This window comes from Drosophila yakuba, chromosome 3L (genome assembly GCF_016746365.2).
Source record: "Drosophila yakuba strain Tai18E2 chromosome 3L, Prin_Dyak_Tai18E2_2.1, whole genome shotgun sequence".
Classification (NCBI taxonomy): domain Eukaryota; kingdom Metazoa; phylum Arthropoda; class Insecta; order Diptera; family Drosophilidae; genus Drosophila; species Drosophila yakuba.
The window spans coordinates 14,235,496-14,255,271 of NC_052529.2; the positions used below are offsets into that span (position 1 = coordinate 14,235,496).

At 40.7% G+C, this 19,776-nt stretch overlaps 2 protein-coding genes and 1 long non-coding RNA gene across 8 annotated transcripts; 1 reads left to right on the forward strand and 2 right to left on the reverse strand.

Annotated features, from left to right (window-relative positions):
- Positions 1-16: 16 nt before the first annotated feature.
- LOC6534075 lies at positions 17-1,321 on the reverse strand. The gene has a single exon (XM_002094725.4). The coding sequence runs from the start codon at positions 581-583 to the stop codon at positions 125-127; it is 459 nt and encodes a 152-aa protein (XP_002094761.1). The 5' UTR covers positions 584-1,321; the 3' UTR covers positions 17-124.
- Positions 1,322-18,775, forward strand: LOC6534076 (formin-like protein). Of its 6 annotated transcripts, none has more exons than XR_005561338.2 (10): positions 1,504-1,925; positions 9,034-9,117; positions 12,715-12,801; positions 13,258-14,946; positions 15,015-15,228; positions 15,291-15,583; positions 15,881-16,435; positions 16,497-16,616; positions 16,785-17,087; positions 17,638-17,776. XR_005561338.2 is itself a non-coding variant. In XM_015194930.3 (9 exons), exons 1-9 carry the CDS (start codon positions 1,650-1,652, stop codon positions 17,878-17,880), a joined length of 3,561 nt encoding a protein of 1,186 aa, XP_015050416.1. In that variant the 5' UTR covers positions 1,322-1,649; the 3' UTR covers positions 17,881-18,775. The 6 variants fall into 6 exon arrangements, 4 of the variants coding, with proteins under 4 accessions (XP_015050416.1, XP_015050415.1, XP_002094762.2 ...); XR_005561339.2 differs by having other exon boundaries at positions 1,505-1,925; positions 13,285-14,946; XM_015194930.3 differs by lacking the exon at positions 16,785-17,087 and having other exon boundaries at positions 1,322-1,925; positions 17,638-18,775.
- Positions 1,933-8,996, reverse strand: LOC120321619. Its single transcript, XR_005561340.1, has 3 exons — positions 7,883-8,996; positions 5,269-7,816; positions 1,933-5,088 (listed from the first exon to the last, which is right to left on the reverse strand). It is a non-coding gene; the product is annotated as an uncharacterized LOC120321619 (long non-coding RNA).
- Positions 18,776-19,776: the final 1,001 nt, after the last annotated feature.

Sequence of the window (19,776 nt, forward strand, 5' to 3'; positions counted from 1 at the left end):
AAAGCCATAACAGGAGTATGTAGACTGTAACTCTTATTTCGGTTTTAGGTAATTGTTATACAGGGATTAACTAAAATAATCTCTGCTAGCTCTTAGTCTTATATTATACACATTAACTTCAGTCCTAAGTAGTCGCTAACTCTTTCGGTGAAGTTCGGCTAGTGCTGGGGCCGTGTATGGCCTCGTGGCGTTCCATTAGCTCCCGCCAGGGATCCTCCAGCATGGAGGGATGGAAGTACTGGCCGTAGGAGCCGCCGCTCTGGTTGTGCTCCCTGTTTTGGTGGTGCCTCGGATTCTGATCCCAGTTCTGTTGGTTCCTGCGATGGAAGTTGCCGCCGCGTCCGAAGTTCCTGCCCTGCCCGTAGGGTCGAGGCCGTTGCGGCTCCTGTGGAGATTTGTTCTGGTAGAAATGGGGAACATTTTGCTGGCCCTGTTTGTCCTCGTAGAAGCCAAAGTTTGGATTTTGTGGCTTCTGTTGGCCACCGAATTGCTGGGATCTGTAGTCTGCGGACTGCGATGGATACTGGCCGCCTTGTGGGCAGTAGGGCGGAAGGTTGTTATAGTTCTTGCGAGGTGTGCTCATGGCTATCAATTGTAACAGTCAATTCAAGTCAAAATTGGCATATTTTCCTGAATCTCAAATGTAAAACAAATGTTTTCCTTTTTTAAGTGTGACCGTTTGCAATTGCCTTAAATTTACCGAATAATGTAAATCAACTGGTTTCAAACTTGGCTAAGCGCAATTCCCGGAACATTTAGGGTGTTTTCCCGCAAGTGTTCGGTTTTTGTGCGCAGACTCGGCACGGTCACACTGTCCGGAATATTCGTGTAGCGCGGTTGTCGTGCGGTCGGTCGGCAAAATAAAGTGCATTTAACTGCAGTTGCTCTCGGTTCCCACACTCCTCGCCCACAGACCGAGTCGAATGCGGTATGTAAGGCAAATTGTAAGCAATTCGCACGCCCCTCGATCGGAAAAACCAGCAAACAAAGCACAAGAGGCGTCGCCTGCCGCAGGAGCCTTTCAACGAAATCTGGTCCTTTGTCTGTGTTTGTGTGCCTGCATCCGTGTCTCGCCGTAGGTGTGTGCGTGTTTGTGTGTGCGTGTGTGTGTGTGCTGGTGGCAGTGTGTTTGTGTAAGTGCCGCCGTTGCACCACCAGCAACAAAAACAACAGCAGCAACAAATTTTGTTTTTGCTTTCATTGTCAGAAAGAAGTAAATTATATTCTAAAAATTTTGGCACCCAGCACTTTACACTTTCTCATACCAACAAAATAATAAATTAAAAAAAAAGCAAAAAAAAAAAAAATAAAAAAAAACACGCCCGGAAAATAGTCACTTTCGATTGGCCAGTTGTTCTGAGCGTTCGATAGCAGAGAAACAGGCAGCAGCCGCTTTGGATATCTTCAACGGAATCAAAGAGCAACTTTCAAGTTGCCCGGAACGCACCCGTGCCCTTTGCCGGACTGTATGGGGTACCCTCTCGCTGTCCCTTAGCACAGCGCTCCAAGCGGCGACCATCGAGGACGCCATCGGCGGCGGCGGATCCGGATCCCGGGGATTACAGGATCCAGGGGGAGGCGGCGGAGGAGGAGGAGGAGGCGGCTCCGTCTCCGGCTCGTGCTCGGGCTCGGGTCGCTTTGCCACCATAATGGGCGCAGTCAAATCGCGAACCATAACCAGCGCCGATGTGGACGCCGATGAGCAGCTGCAGCATCCCCATCCGCATGCGCACCACCACTCGATGCGCAATGGACACCAGCACAACGGTTCCATCTCCAGCGGCACGCTGCAGAAACAGGACCTGCGCTACGACATCGGCAGCAGCTCCCAATACCAGCACGTCCGGCAGCCGAGCTTGCGGAGTCGGAGCCAGCAACCCATGCCCACCACGGATGAACTGGACCGGCGATTCGCCAAAGTTCTGGTAAGTTATTCCCAATTATTCGACAGAAAATGTCCAACTATATTTATTTAAAATTGCAGAAGTTTTAGTACTCATATTTATTTTGGTCGTTTACCTTTATATTTCAATCCTAAATGCCAAAGTTTCTAAGAAATATTTCAACATGATTCCGGGTTATTCCAATACACAAAGATAATTTTTAAGATCTAAAAAATATGTGCTATTTGTTGCTTTAAAACTGAAACATTTCTGCAACCTTAAACTTGGACAGTTTAGTACCCACAATTAATAATATACAATTATATATACCTTGTAGATGTTCCTTAATTTATGAGCTTATAATCTTAGCAATCTAACCAAAATAAACAAAAGTATTTTATGAAATCATTTTTAAAAAAACTAGCAATATATTTCTAGAAAGCGTTGCATAGTTATTGGCAATTAAAGTTCCTTTTTTATTAGCTTACAATTGTTTTTCATATATTTTGTATAAAATGCAGCTTAAAATACATTTCTATCTGCATATCCACGAATAAGCTATTTTAGGCGACTTGAACACTTTTGGGATCGACAAATAAATTTAAATAAATAAATTGAACTGCGTAAATGGTTCTTAAATACAATTCCATTCTAATAGAGAACTCATGTTCGAATCGTTTATATTTTTTAATTCACTAGAAGAAATGTTTGTTTATATTCAAAAATTCCATTTGGGAGATTCAGTTTGCTTAGCGAATGCAGTAGCTGGTATATAGAAGCTTAAGGATTGGCTTCCTGCCCCAGCCCATTTTTTTCCGCCCTCGCATTTGTTGCATGTGATTGATGACCTCATCGAGTGTGCGGCGACTTGTTCGCTTGAATTTTTGTCAGCCACACACAAACACACACACACACACACATGTGCGAACGTGAGTGTTTGCTGGTGTTCGTGAGTATCTCAGAGTTTGTATCTGCGCCTCTCCCCAGTTCAACTCGATTCAGTCCCGTTCTGTTCTCCGCTCCGGCTTGCACAACTCCCCAAGCAGGGCACAGTGGACTGGGGTCTGAATGGAAACCACCGTATACATATGTGCTGAACAACTTAGCTAATCCCATGTTTTAAATTGCACTCAAGATATCACGTTGCAACGAATTATTCATAATATCATATTGCATTCAAGCATCGATAAGAAAGTAAGGGTTAGTTTTTATGCTTCTGTTATTATTAGAAGTAAGGGAATTGAACTAATTTGAAGTCAAACTTATAGTACTCCCACCACTGTTCTAAAGGCGTGTGCCTGTCATCGGAATTCGTTTGTCATCCCACTAGGCGGTTTTTTCTTCGAACAAGGCTGCGTAATTAAGATTTTACGAGTGAACATATTGCCAAAAATAAAATAAGCCGAGAATATAGCCAAAGTGCTCTCAGTGTTGGCCGTCATAAAAGCGTAACGGATAGAGTGACCCACAGCCGCCATTTGATTCGCCTCCAACGTTACCCCTCGAAAAAGCCACTCCAATTCGGCATGCTAATGGCAATTAAAGCGAATTGATCGATTGTCGCCCTCTCTGTCGCACTCGAGTCACTCTCGCTGACTCACTGGACTTACTGGTACCGCCGGCATATGGGTCCGCTCGCCTGCCCTCCCTTTCTCACACTCTGCGTCCGCCGGAGCTGCTGGATGGGATGGGATGGGATGGCTTCGAGATCGCGGCTTATCTCTCTCTGTCGAGCAAAAGGGGAACAAAGGGGGATGTCGAGGGCAGAACTCTTTATTTATATGGCGCAGCTTGAGCTCTCAGTTATCGGCAGTCGGTCAGTCCAATCGAGTCCAGTCCAGTCAGTAATATGAGAAATGCTCCTCCAACGGGTTTCCCACTTATCTGCTCATTTTTGGCATTATGCCCATTCTCAAGATCTTTTGTTTTGATCTCAAGGTTGTAAATACTGTCCTCAGCATATGAAATATAGCTTAAAAATTTTATATTTATTAGGGGATCTTAATAAATTAATAAGATCAAATACTTGGCACCTTTTTTCATGTTAATTCCACAATTTCTTTACTTCTTTTTCGCACTGTATGATCTCATGGTTGTAACTTCTTTCGTGCGCATCTTGATAAGGAAGCACGTTTTTATTACTCTGATGCCATTTTTGGGGACACAAAATATTGATTCGTTTATCAAAGCCATTAAGAATTATAAGGATGGGTTTGCTATATACCTAATATAATAAGAATCGGTTCCATACAGAATTCGCGCAAAGCAAGTAAATATGGTATAGAATATTAGTTATTAAAAGGATTTAAATATAACTAAGCATAACGTTTTAGGTTATAAATTTGTTTTTGAATTTATTATCTTTAATAGATATAGTAAAATCTTTTAAACAATTGTTATCGCAGACATAAAAGGTTTCCAATATATCACTATGTCAAAGATCTATATGTATAGATTATTATATGTATCTGTATTTCGATATTCCTGTTAACCCACCTAATCTAACATGAACCCAAATGCTCATTCCGTTGTCAATTTCTAATCCAATATATGATAATTCAAGGGTATTCCGCATATCGACAGACCTTAGATAGCATTTGCTATTCTGGGTCTATTGTTTGTTCAAAATTCATTGCCTTCTTTTCGCACTCAAAGTGTGTGTTTTCGTCTGTTTACCTATGGCTGTTATGTTTTTCATTTTTCGCCCCTCGATATTGTGTTTGTTTGCCATTTCAGTGGCGTTGTGAAGGTGCTGGAACTGCTGGAGGTGCTGGAGGTGGCCTCGCCCTTGCCTTGTGTCTCCGGCTTGCCTTAATTCGTGTTTACCTTAATTTAGGCAAAAGTGCTGCTCGCGGGCCCATTGCCACTGAAGGGGACTTGACTTGACTTGACTTGGTTTGACTTGACTGGACGGACCGGAGACTGGCAGATCCAATGCGCCAATGTCCGTGCAGTCGGCTTCCGATCGACAGCAATTGTTGTTTGTCTGATTCATAGTTTAAAAATAACAACAATCCGACAATGTGGCCGCTAATAATTCGCCCTTGGCTGGATCTAATCAGACGCAGTTGCTGCATGTGTTTCCGGTTAAATTACAGTTCCTTCGATTTTTTGCAATTTTGTTCTTAATTTTTTTGAATCCAGCCTCTTTAAGCTCTGGCGCTTGGGTTTATTAAACTTTCATGATGGAGGCTAGGCAGTGAAACTGTTACAAATAGTTTAATTTCGTTTAATTTTTCTTATTTAATATTTTTGTATTGTGATAGTATGCAATTATTAATAAGTATTATAATTTATACAATTAACTCGTTTAGTTGGTAAATTTATTGTCTATAAAGTTTAAAAAAGCAACTATGAGTTTATGTACAAAAAAATTGCAATCTACCTTTTGGTTGATAATACTCCCGATTCCAGCTGTGATATTTATTGTACTTCTTTTGCTTACAGATGAATACCACAGTCGCAACAGTTTAACTGTGTTTGTTTTTTTAATTCACTTTAATTGCATTAAAATTGGCATCAGGCCAATAAAATCTCCATGGTCTATTCAATTGAAAGTAAAAGTGTATTTATTGCAACGTCAGAGAGCCGGCTGCAAATACAAATGAATAAAAACGTTAATGTGATTGCATTATTGAAAGTTTTGACTTTCAAGAGACTTATCTTGCGGTTTATGTTGTGGGTGTCATTATTCACATAAATTGACATAAATACAGTGAGACAGAGAGACACAAAGACTAAACCGCATCGAATCCTCATCCCCGATCGCTTACCAGCTTTCTCAAGCTAGTCAACTTTCACTCGCTTTAACTTCGTTGCTTAAGAGTCTTGGGCCTAGAATCAATATCTATAAACAATTGCCTGCAGGGGCGTAGTTAAGGTGAGGTGATTCAGGGTAAGCTGCCTTTCCTAATGACTTTGCCAATGGCTGACAAACCGCAAGGCAGTGAACCACAGAAGTTATTGTTGTTAACTTTGTTAAGCAATCTTGGCCCATGCGAGGGCAGGTTTCATTGTTTTAATGAAAACATTTATGCTTACTTTTTGAACCTTTAATAACATTTTGAAAATGTATTTTATGTACTTTTCCCTTTTTTTGTATAGTAGAAGGGGGTGCTGTATTTAATGAGTATTAAGTTTTAAACTTTATTTGAACTCTAATGGCAGCCCTCGATGCATTCAATGGCCGTACATTCATGGCTTTGTTAAACGCATTGTCCATTTGGATTTTCTTTATCTATCGGACGCTGCAGAAAAAATGAGGCTTCCACATTATGTGAACCCCTTTATCTGCCTCGTAGGGCAAACATAACATAAGTTTATCTTTGCTGTTCACTTCCTTTGCGGTCGGCAAAAAAAGAGCATAGCGAAAAAAAACCACTAATGATAAAAACATAGACCATCTGTTTTTTTGCGGAAAAGAGTGGATAAATCGTAATCGACTTCAGAGTTCATGGGAATTTAATGCAAGATAGTTAAGTTATTCAAAGGAAATCTGTTGATTAGGTAGATCTTAAATTATTCCAAGGGATAATAAATCGTGCCGGAAACTGAGGAAAGTGATTAGTCAGACTCTCCTAAACTCTCTTTATCGGTAAACAAGTCATTGTGTTACGCACGTTCATTTAGAAAATTTTCACACTCGGTTTTTTTCATCGCCGAACTAACAAATACATCCAAAGTTCTTAGAAGGGAAACTGCATTTGTTTGGCTTATAAAAATCCTTTGAAGTATTCACAATATTGTTTTAAAATGATATAATAGATTAGCAGAAATAAATATTACGTGGTTGATTGACTCACTGAGCACACATGTGCCTAGGTTTTTCCGATTCTGTTCATGATTCGCATGAAAACCAATTTTAGTAGCGCATGCGGTTTATTCTTAATATGATATGAAATGTACTTAAGGTTCCATTATTGGTCGGCAAAACGAAATAAGACAAGTGAATAACATCTGCCTATTACTCACTGCCTACAACTTTGATTCATTCAATGTCAGTCATATGCTCCTTGATTTGATCTACAATCAATGCTGTATGTTTGCAAATGAAATGTTATGAAATAGGTAACTGCTAGTCGAGGCACTCCTGTTTGTTTCAATAGTTCTACTTAGTCACTCACGAGTACCTACTGTCCATACTTTTTATATGAAATTTGTTCTATAATAAATACCTCTGGAGCTTACTCATTTGGGCATGAGCGTAGACAGATTGAAACTAAGTGGGGGTTGCGAGGCTTACAGTCCGTAGCGTCACATTATGCACATACACACAAATGTAGATAGAGGGACACAAAAATAAAACAAATTTAAAATGCGTATCCGGTATGCCGGTCAAGTAATTCATTATGTACAACGTATTTACATACATCATGTCCAATTTATATAGTAAGTTTTCGCTTTCTGGCTTTCGGAGCCTGTCTGCCCTGGCATAAATATTGAAGAGAGCTCTCGTCTTTGTCACCTTGTTTATTATTCTCTCTCTTTTTATGCACTCTTTTATTTACTTATTTATTGTTTTGTTATTATGAAAAGCGCGTCGAGGCAAATCACTCAGTCTGATGGGCTCAGACCGTAACGGACAATGGACTGGGAGTGGAATCGATGGGTATGATGCGATGATGGGAGTTGGGGCCCAGTTGGGGCTCACCCATAACATTACAATTAATTAATCAATAAATTTTGCAATCATTCTCGCATTTACTCACATTCCTTCGTTTATGGGAAACATATTACGTATACATATAACGCAATGAGCACGTAGAAAAAAAGTTAACAAAGCCTGAATTTAAGATAATTGTAATAATTGTTTAGCTTAATTAACACTGGGATAAACTGGCAAGCTCCATGTAAATTTGCAGTAATTGAATGAGAAAAACATTGAGCAGAAAGCACATTATTATCATCAACTTGTGAATAAAATCATCTTGGGGCTGAAAATAAACGAGGAAATTAATTTTAGCGTCTCAGAAAAGAGATTAAATGCGCACTGATATTACTTTATTTGTAGTTTTATTCTTGATAAAAGATGAGGTTATTACTTGATTAAAGCTGCTTAATAGGCTTCATATTTTTATGGTTTCAATGTCTTCTTATCAATAACTTCGTTTGAATTTATGCAGTTTTACAAACAACGTTACAGAGAGATTTGTTTTGTAAATATTTTAATTGTTGTGTATCTATTTTCTTAAATGTACTTGTTTAAATACGTTATGAAAAGGTTTCCTCGGAATATGAGACGAGATTTTTTTGACAGTTTTTGGGTCCACAAGTTATAATTTATTCTATTGATGATCTAGGGACAGAGATGAAAATCGGTTTCGTTCCCGTGCATTTCAACGCACTAAATACTTTCCTTTTATTCATTTTATTCCGATTGTGCATCCGATATTGTGTGGGTATGCATTTTGCATTTACTTTCCGTAGCTCCCTCCATCTTCACCACACCCTTTTGCCGCCCTCATCCCATTATTGAGTGTGTGTGTGTGTGTCTAATTAGAACTTCCAACTGCAGCTGCACCCATAAAAAAAGGAGAAAAAGTGGAAAAATTAAATTGAAGTCACGTAAGCATATTTGCCGATTTCATTATGGTGCATTCCCTCCCGTTAAATTGTACATTTAACCATTTTACACAATCGTCTGCAGTCCAGCAGGTAAATTGGTACTGATTATTTGATTTTGCTTTATGGTTCAGTGAGCTGCAGCTCTAACCTGGAAATCATGTCTCTCGTGTTGGTCGGAATTATTTGTATTTAAATAATACATGGTTATTACAAGATTATTCATTTTCCAATCAAGCTGCTTCAAAGAGCAAATTCCTGACAAGTTACGCAAATAAACTTTTCTTTTGTTTGTTGGCTCTTCTTTATGCTTTGGTGACTCTTCTGCAGTAATCTTTTAATCAACCATCAGGAGCCAAAGTACTTCAATATTTACATGAGCAAAGAAACAAAGGGGTCGCCACTCCAGAGATGCAAGACTGAGGACCTTAATGGGCCATGATACGCGGGGTATTTCGGGCTTTCCAATTGGCTGAGTGCCATTTCCAGCTTTTACCATTTTACGAAAATATATCTCTGCTTATGCATTTCTTTATCTCAGGATCAACTCTTACGAATTTTATTCTTCTTTTCATTTTTTTGGCGACAGGCTTCGATGGACTTGCCACCAGATAAAGCAAAGTTGCTGCGGAACTACGATGACGAGAAGAAGTGGGACATGATATGCGATCAAGTGAGTAACAAATTGATTTACATACTAATAATAATTTGTAGTGCTATTTAGTTCCAATTAAAATTGGTTTTCAGTTTTAAAAGACTCGAAATAATAGTGAATAATAATTATGAATAATACTGTGTTTATCGTATTTTTGAGGGAGTTAGCATTTTACTTAATGATATTTTTTGTGGCTTTGACGAATTAATCATAATTGCAAAGATTAAATATTATATTTTGAATTTTTACGCATTGCACATATTTTTTGTAGCTGAAAACACTTTGCTATCACCATCATAACTTCCTGCTGGCACTTCGCAGATTGCGAGCAGTTTCATTCCCAGTTGGACACTTTGGACCCATTCTCGGGCGCAGTTCAAAGGGGGGGGCCTCACAATAGAAACATGGGTATGAACTGAGAGGGGGTCTTGCTGATGCCGACACCTTGAGCACTGACCTTTAGGCTGCACAACTGTGGGGAGTAGGGTCGAGTGGAGCAGGCGCCGCTCTAATTGAGCTCTACCAAATGGCTTTGCGCAATGGAATTGTGTGCGCGTAGGCCAGTTGGAATTCCAAAGGCGTTTATGCCTCGAGCAACTTTACGAAATTCTCTTTTAATTAGTTACTGCCAACTGGTTTGTAAATAGATCAAGCAGGTCAGCTCTTTATCTTGATATTAAAGGTAGACAAAAGCTCTTGAGGTGACAATAATAGTAATCTGTTGTTCTTGAGCAATTAACTTCCTGGAAACATCATGAGTTTATCACAAACTCGTAGGCTTTACCATCTGTAAACTTCTAAGCTGACGCATATATAAAGACATAAGCACTACTTTATTGGAATTTAGGCTACAGAGTAGAATCATATTAATCATACCGTATACCTTAACAAGCTGAACTACGGAATTATTTTGTATTGTTTTTATCCGAGAGTCGTTCAACAGTAATTGCTGAAATGCCATAAATAAAGTGTAGGACATGCTGTTAAATATATGTCGCTGTCTGTCTAGATAGATAACTATATATGTATATATATATATGTACATATATATATAAAGAGACACCGCGTATCGGCTTTGTCAATCATTAAATCATTATGCAGTGCGTGCTGTTTTGTGGCTCGCGCTTTTTGATGTACTTTTTTGCCGCTTGGCACAGCGAAGTCTTTAGTGATTTAAATTCGCTCGCTGAATCCGAAACACCAAAAAACATTTTGGCAATGAGAGCGACTCTAAATTGGTTTAGAATAGGGCAATAAATTCTATATGTATATTGTATATGTACGAGTGTTATTTGCTATGTGGACAAAAATTCCAGTTTGCGTGTTATGTTGACTGCTGCTGTTTTTGGAATATGACGAAACTATTAACGTGTGCGCCAGAGCGTGCCTTGTTTTTTGGTGGATTCTATCTATCTAACCATCCATCCATCCATCCAACCAACCAGCTATCTATCCATCTCACTTGCAACTGGGTCACTGAATTTTCAAGAGCTGCACCTAGGAAAATAACAACGGAAAACAACGGCGACGCTGAGCATAATATATTCGCCATGGGCATTTTGGTGGAGTAGCTCTCGAAAAAAAGATTCGAGGCAGGAATGCTCAACACTCTTCGGCACTCCGCTACTCACGTCAAACATTTTCTGCCATACGATAAAATATCTTAAACACCCAACACGGTTTGCTGTTGTTGTTGTTGGTGCTTTTATTCCTACGACTATTGTTGTTGTCCATGTCGTCGTCGGTCGCCGGTTCCTTAGCCGCCTGCATGCCTGCAACCCAGACCTGTTTTCCATAATTCAGGCCCACTGCACGGTGGGTCAATCATTGGAAAATTGATTGAAAAAATCCACTAGAAGTGAAATGAACAACGTGCTAAAGCAAGCTTTAAAAGTTATGCAAGAGGAGAAAGGCTCTAAAGTCGACAAATTAAACTTATAATAACAAAAATCTAAAAAACAAAATACATGTATGTATGTATAAGGAAGTGTAATTAAGGTATTGTCTATTACAGAACCTAGGCTGAGCTTCTGAAAATGTAGGTTTTTGTGTATTGAACGTGATTATTGCACTATAATTCTATAATGACTTCGTATGAAAGGAAATTAAAGTATGATTCATGATCGTATAAAACGAACAATACATGTGTGTATAAAGATAAATCAACTGAAGGAAGCCTAGTTGAATAGATTCACAAGTGGCAATTGCGTTTAAGAAAGGGAATATGTTTTTAAAATAAATGTGCAAACATCCTTTATTGAGTTTATTAGCTGCATTTGCATGTCCCCAGTCCACAGTTCCACTCAAAGTTCGTCTAGTCATGAAACTGAATGAAAACGCAGCCCACTGACAGACGGACGGGGAGACAATGGGACGGACAGGTCCGTTGGACAGGATGGTGGGATGATGGGATGGTGGGATGGTGGAGGCGAGGAGCTAGCCACTTGAGGACGTGGAGCGGAGTGAGGGGAGCTGTGGTGAAGCCAATCCCATGGACTCGGTCCTCGCCACAACATCTTCCTGCCTCTGTTGCCCAGTTGCTCTTCGTGCTCACAGTGACAAAATGCAAATTATTATGACGGCGATAAGTTGCAGTTTTTAATCGCTGGAGCCGCTTGCAGCGGTTTACATATCCGTATTCGTATACGTATACATATTGGAATATCTGTGCGCCTGTATGAATGCTGATATTTTTCTTCAGCTCTCTTCGACTGGGAAAAAGAATGAAACTGGTTTTTCTCTAGCTGCAGTTCGAACCCGAAGGCAAACGCAAACCCAGAAACCAAAACCAAAACCCACACATAGTTTAGGTTGTAGTCATGCGTTGGCTGTTGGTGCTGTTTTTTGTGGCTTTTGGTGGCTGCCTTAGTTGTTGGCATAGTTAAACCAAACCCATAACAAAAAAAAAAATACAGAAAAAACAACAAATAGACGCAGGCCAAAACAAGTATACCACGCTTCATGCTTAAAAATGTTTAGAGTTAGGCAAGCCATCGATGCTTATGTGTTTTTGGTGGGGAGGGGGAAACCAAGACTCCACGATGCCAAGAGGGGATTCGATTGCGGTAACATAAACATCTACGAAAATATGCAGTTAAAGCACAGAGGGAAAAACAAAAGTAAAAGCCGCTAAGTCTCCGTCTAGTGTTAATGCATGTGGTATCGCTGACTATATTCCCACCGATCCTCCTCCAGTTGCCCGATCACTGGCAGTTCATTGAACAGCGACTTGGGCCACTCCAGCTCCGGCAGAGATGATTTCAGGGGCCATTAATGTGATAGAGGGAGCAATTAGCAATTAGGAAGCGAGTATAGTATTTCTGGTGTTAAGGCGTCAATATAACTGGTAACGATTGTAAAAGTGTTTTCAATAAATATAGTTGTTTGTATTTTAAAAACCTTGCCTGCCAATTGTACTCGTGGAACTTCTAAAAACATGAACTAACTTGGAACTTATCGTTTGACCTTTGTCACTTGTCAGTCAGCCGAGTCACATAAAATCAGTTAACATAAAGTTCAGTAGCTCAACAAGTTTTTCTATCCACATTTGCAAATATTCTTTAGCATTGCAGCTTTGTTGTAAAATTTTTAATTAATTTATAATTTTTTTTATAGGAAATGGTGCAGGCAAAGGACCCGCCCTCACATTACTTGAGTAAACTGCGCACATACTTGGACCCAAAGGCATCGAGGAGTCATCGGGTACGTTAAGTTCCTAATTCTACATCATTTCTAGTTTCCTATAGTAGTTTCTGTAGTGTGGTTTCTGGTTGTTAAACTCGAAATACATTAAAAAATGTATACGACTTCTTAATAAACTATTAGGCCAAGCTAATGAAAAACCAAAGTTAATAACCCTACTTAAAATCGAAATCTGTTGTTCCAATATTAATGTGTAAATTTCATTTCTCTACTCACAACACTGACAACACACCACGATCCACGATTCCCACACACTCCTCTTTCCTGTTTCTTCCCATCTCTCTCTTTCTCTATTTGTTTGTCTACCTCCTGGCACCACCTGCACTATCCCAACTCGATCCTCGTCCTGGTCCACGCGCTGCTGACTCCATCAACTGCATCCTGTCGCCTGTTTCCGGCCTCCCGTCATCCTATCCTCCACTCTCTCTCTCTCTCTTTCTCTTTGTACACCTACAGCTTTATCTCTTCTACTTTCTTTGTCAGAAACGGAAAATGGTCGGCGAGTCCACGTCCACCCAGGTGCTCCGCGATCTGGAGATCTCGCTGCGCACGAACCACATTGAGTGGGTGAAGGAGTTCCTGGATGACACGAACCAGGGTCTGGACGCCCTGGTCGACTATCTCAGCTTTCGGCTGCAGATGATGCGGCACGAGCAGCGCCTTCAGGGTGTCTTGTGTGCCTCCGAGGAGCGACTGAATCTCACGAACGGCGGCGATGGCGGTGAGATAGTGATGGGAAACAGTAGTTCAGTTAGTCCTGGTGGAGGTGGTGGTCTACTATCTCATGGAAACAGTGCGGGACATGGTCTTGGCAATGGCACACTGGACTCCAGGCAGCAGCACACAATGTCCTATGGATTCCTACGGCCCACCATTGCCGATGCCCTGGATAGTCCCAGTTTGAAGCGAAGGTCACGACATATTGCCAAATTAAACATGGGTGCTGCCACGGACGACATCCATGTGTCCATTATGTGCCTGCGAGCGATCATGAACAACAAGTATGGGTTCAACATGGTCATCCAGCACCGCGAGGCCATCAACTGCATTGCCTTGAGTCTTATACACAAATCGCTGAGGACGAAAGCCCTGGTCCTGGAGCTGCTGGCAGCCATCTGTCTGGTAAAGGGCGGACACGAGATCATTTTGGGTTCGTTCGATAACTTCAAGGATGTGTGCCAAGAGAAGCGACGCTTCCAAACCCTCATGGAGTACTTCATGAACTTCGAGGCCTTTAACATCGATTTTATGGTTGCCTGCATGCAGTTCATGAACATTGTTGTCCACTCGGTGGAGGACATGAACTACAGGGTCCACTTGCAGTACGAGTTCACGGCCCTGGGCCTGGATAAGTATCTGGAGCGAATTCGTCTGACAGAGTCGGAGGAGCTGAAGGTACAGATATCAGCGTATTTGGACAACGTTTTCGATGTAGCTGCCTTGATGGAAGATTCCGAGACAAAAACTTCGGCGCTGGAGCGAGTCCAGGAGCTTGAGGATCAACTTGAGCGAGAAATAGATCGTAATTCCGAGTTCCTTTATAAGTATGCGGAATTGGAGTCCGAGAGTGTGACGTTGAAGACGGAACTCCAGCTGCTGACTATGGTTCGCCAGAAGCTGGAGGAGGAACTTACGGTGATGCAGCGGATGCTGCAGCACAACGAGCAGGAATTGAAGAAGCGGGACACACTGCTGCACACAAAGAACATGGAGCTGCAGACGCTTACGCGTTCCTTGCCACGCTCCGCCTCCAGCGGGGATGGTTCTCTGGCGAATGGTGGCCTCATGGCTGGTTCCACTTCGGGGGCAGCCTCTCTAACTTTGCCACCACCTCCGTCTCCATTGCCCGCCTCGCCTACTGCAAGTTCAGCTGCTCCTCCACCTCCTCCGCCGCCAGCACCACCGGCTCCACCACCGCCGCCAATGATGCCGGGCTTCAGTCCGCTGGGCAGTCCGAGCGGCAGCCTCACCTCGACAGCGCCATCGCCGCCACATGCCCCGCCCATGATGAGCTCCTTCCAGCCGCCACCGCCTCCAGTGGCCGGCTTTATGCCCGCTCCCGATGGCGCCATGACCATCAAGCGCAAGGTGCCCACTAAATACAAGTTGCCAACCTTGAATTGGATAGCACTAAAGCCTAATCAGGTAGCCACAGATATAATTATAGTATGCACTACATATAATTCCATTTTACTAATTTTTTAATTGTTCAGGTACGTGGTACGATATTCAACGAGCTGGACGACGAAAAGATCTTCAAGCAAATCGACTTCAACGAGTTTGAGGAACGATTCAAGATTGGCATCGGCGGCGCCTTGCGCAATGGTGGCAGTGGAACCGAGGTCGATGGGTCGCTGCAGTCCAGCAAACGCTTCAAGAGGCCCGACAATGTCTCGCTACTGGAGCACACGAGGTTAAGAAACATTGGTGAGTTACCTGTTTTTTCGTGTCTATTTCTGGATCAACTGACTTTTTTTTTATGCTCTCAGCAATCTCCCGTCGCAAGCTGGGTATGCCCATTGACGATGTCATCGCCGCCATCCATAGTCTGGACCTGAAGAAACTTTCTCTGGAGAACGTTGAGTTGTTGCAAAAAATGGTGCCCACGGATGCCGAGGTCAAGTCCTACAAGGAATACATCATCGAGCGCAAGGACCAGCAGCTGCTCACAGAAGAAGACAAGTTTATGCTGCAGTTGTCGCGTGTGGAGCGCATCTCGTCCAAGCTGGCCATCATGAACTACATGGGCAATTTTGTCGACAGCGTACATCTCATTAGTCCGGTGAGGAATTATAAATATTAGAGGCTTACTACAAAAGAAAGCAATAGCTAGATATCTACGACTCGAGTAAATATAATATCGGTTTCTATGACTAATTGTTAAGTCATGTGTCAGCTGGTTTTCTATTCGTTTTGTTTATTTTGTTGGAAGAAGAAGAGGAAAACCCATCTCTGTTTATAAAATTAGAAATCCAAATGCCATCAACATAATTGCACTTTGATCAGCAAGAAATTTGAGTACTATATTATTGACATTTTTTCGATTAATCAAATAAATATATTATTTTCATTATTCTAGCAAGTGCAATCGATAGCAGGAGCATCGACTTCTTTAAAACAATCGCGGAAATTCAAGGCTGTTTTGGAAATTGTCCTGGCATTCGGCAACTATCTCAACAGCAATAAACGGGGACCAGCCTATGGCTTTAAGCTACAATCGCTGGACACGCTGATCGATACAAAATCCACGGACAAGCGATCGTCGCTGCTTCACTATATTGTGGCCACCATACGGGCCAAGTTCCCGGAGCTGTTGAACTTTGAGGGCGAGCTCTATGGAACGGACAAAGCTGCATCGGTGGCACTGGAGAATGTGGTGGCGGATGTTCATGAGCTGGAAAAGGGCATGGATCTGGTGCGCAAGGAGGCCGAGCTGCGAGTGAAGGGTGCCCAGACGCACATCCTGCGGGACTTCCTGAACAACAGCGAGGACAAGCTGAAGAAGATCAAGAACGATCTGCGGCATGCACAGGAAGCCTTCAAGGAGTGCGTTGAATACTTTGGCGACTCCTCGCGGAACGCCGATGCGGCTGCTTTCTTTGCGTTGATCGTGCGCTTCACACGAGCGTTTAAGGTGGGACTATTTAAAATGATTGCTCATTACCCTACTAATGTGATATCTTTGGTAATTCTAGCAACACGATCAGGAGAACGAGCAGCGTCTGCGCCTGGAAAAGGCAGCCGCGTTGGCCGCTTCCAAGAAAGAGAGCGATCAGGTGCTTATGCGCAACAAGGTTAACCAGAAGAAGCAACAGGTGAGTGGAGGCCATCGACCACGAAGAGCTAGCCCATTGGCGCTCTATCGTAGGGTGGCCAAGTCCGTCTATGCGGTTCCATATGTCTAATCTCTATATGCACGTATCGTTTCAAACCTGATAACCTGTTATGATTTGTTTTGATCTCGTTTGATTTGATTCATGCAGCAAATACATTGTCTGCTCGACTTTGCCAATCAGCAACAGAAGCAGCTTGCCCAATCGTAGCATCCACCCACCGGCCACTTCCTCAATCTAAGCACGTTAACTTGGTTATTTGGTTGACTCTCACAAATCACACCACACTCTGTCTAATACCCAACTGGGGACGGGAATTCGAGGGGGACTTGGTCTGTGCTCGTGCCCCAAATCCCCGCTAATCCATTACAAAAAAAAAGTCGAAATCCTAGTTGTTGCTTCTTGTGGGCGACATGTGACGGGATTTGTTTTGTGTAAAGTTCCCACATTAGCGTAAGTCGCCTGGCTTGTCTCTCTACCTACCCGCTAACACTGTATTTGTTCAGACTAATCCTGCACTATTGTGTTACCTAATCTCCGCATAATTCCTCGACAAATCCAGTCTACAGTCTACATCGAGCATTTGATTTGACATGTGTACTTATTTAAATTTTGGCTTTGTGCCAGGACTAGCGCGCTGCCAAATTTATTTATTTTGGATATTATTTGAATTATTTTCAAATACAGAAATTAAATTAAAATAAAATAATATTGCATTATACCTTTTTTAATATAAATAATAAATAAATTTCTTTACAAGAAATAACAAATAATGATTTACCAAATAATAACAAAATAAATATCTTTGGATTCCAAAAATATTTGAAACATTTCGATTCTAAAAATTGCACTACATAAAATGAATAACCTCTTAGTAATAAGTTTTTGTTCTTTGGTGATGGTTTACCTTATCTAATGCTTAACTGTTTCTTTTTCTTTAATCCCAATCCGTTCTGGCCTCGCTTGCTCAAAAAAAAAACAAAAAAATACGAAATGCAAACAGTTGCCCTCAAACGGCGCATTATCCTTGCAGGAAGCTGTCATAAACGAGCTGAAGAGCAAGGCGCACTCGGTGCGCGAGAAGAAGCTACTGCAGCAGGACGAGGTGTACAATGGAGCCCTGGAGGACATCCTGCTCGGCCTGAAGAGCGAGCCGTACCGGCGGGCGGATGCTGTGCGGCGGTCGCAGCGCCGGAGGATCGACAATAATCGTTTGTCGCGCACCCTGGAGGAAATGGATTGTTAGGACGAGGAGTTAGGAAAGTAGAACTAGATCGAGTTCGAGGCAATCGACGCAATGACGACGACGGGGCAATGGCAACGAATCGAAAATCAAAATTCACACTGAAACCGAAACCGAAAGAAAAACAAAAAGAGAACATTACAGATACTGCAATATGTGATTGGGCGATTAAATTGTTTTCGAGACACTCTTACACATACACAAACTCACATTCCCTTCCATTCAAATCCTTTTATTTTCGAATATATTTCAATATATTTTTAAGTCAAGTCGAATATTACCGTATCTTAGAATCCCAATTCTCGACAGAATTTTTAGCAACGATAACCACAAGCACAACATCCATTCTGTGAATCTCGTCTTCAATTTTGAGAAACATTTTTATCGCCAAAATTTTGTTTTAAAAAACGCATTTTAATTTGATTGCTTAGAGCTTAAGTTGAACTTGAAAATTCGAATGGTGTATTTATCAAATTTATTATTGTTAAATAATGATTTAACTTTTACCCTGTGTACATACATATACCTACATATATATCTAATTATATATGTGCTATTTAATTGTATTTTTTAAATTTACGTTTTAACCAAATACGAAATACTTGCTGCATCCATCCGAGATGGCAAATCCGCATGAATATGGAGAGCCTACGTAACTCCGAATTTTAATTAATTGTATTAAATTAGTAAGTCATATAAGCAGTGAATTGTATGAGAAGAGATAAACATGCATTAAACTTTTGTATATTTTTCTATTTAATCGATTATTTATGTTGTTATTTTTTCACTCCGCACACACAGCCAGCAAGAAAAGTCCAAACAAACGCCAAAATATTGCATGCCAGAGGAAATCATTTTTAGAATATTTTACACTCAATAAACTACACATTTTATAAAATTTTATTAAAATTTTTATACAAAGGATATATTAAACTATATTACAAAATATTCCATTTATAAGCCAATTTATTCTCACGAACAACAACAAATTGACGAAGACTGATATAAAGCAGTTTACTATAAAGCAGCAGAACATTACACGCAATTTAAACTGAAAAGCTTTTGTAATCTCTTTCGGATAGTGTCTTCTCGCGATATACTGATACTTAGATATATATTTATAAAATGCAATAACGAATTTAGTTGAACTATAAGCACAGTTTTATTGTATTTAAATATTTACAAGTGCCATCGGCATCCTTATGCATATCCTTTCAATATCTTCTCCTGTTTAATTTGCCAAAATAAGGAAATAGCGCAAGTGAAGATAAGTTTGCAGTTTTTTAATGCAAACACACGATTAGCACGCTCTGCATTGTTAGTTCTTAAATATTGTGTTATTTAATTTGATAAGACGCCAGCATGGTATACGAGGAGCGAAAGAGATCGAAAATCGATATATTAAATATTAAATGCCGGATCTTTTGTACACATTTACACGACTATATTGAACACTCGAACTATTTTAAATAAAATATTATTAACCCAATAAATTAGCCAAAACAAAAATGTGTTTTCTTTTACAAACGTAACTGATTGATTGCAAATTTCCTTTTAAATGCAGATTAGCAATAACTACGAGCTGTTAAATCGATTTTAATAAACTTTTTAGAATCTGTTCTCACTTAAATTTAAAAATTGGTACCGAATATAAATATCAGTATTTTGATCAGAACATTCAAAATAAATATCCAAATATGGAATTTCATACCTCGTTGAGTTCGTAATTAAATTTCCAATCAAACTGAATTAAAAAAAAAAAGAGTTATTTTTTCACATATTTTGCAATTTTGGATGATGATTTTGGATTTTTGATTTGATTAAATAGATTTTCTGTGTTTTTGCGATTATAAATATCAGTATTTTAATCAGAACATTCAAAAAATAAAAAAAAAAAAT

Bases quoted from the DNA above. Each gene is read 5' to 3' on its own strand.
- LOC6534075 (XM_002094725.4), bottom strand. From the start codon at position 583: ATGAGCACACCTCGCAAGAACTATAACAACCTTCCGCCCTACTGCCCA.
- LOC6534076 (XM_015194930.3), top strand. From the start codon at position 1,650: ATGGGCGCAGTCAAATCGCGAACCATAACCAGCGCCGATGTGGACGCC. The intron at 9,118-12,714 runs GTGAGTAACAAA...TTTTTTTTATAG, and splicing joins GGGACATGATATGCGATCAA to GAAATGGTGCAGGCAAAGGA. The intron at 16,436-16,496 runs GTGGGACTATTT...TGGTAATTCTAG, and splicing joins GCTTCACACGAGCGTTTAAG to CAACACGATCAGGAGAACGA.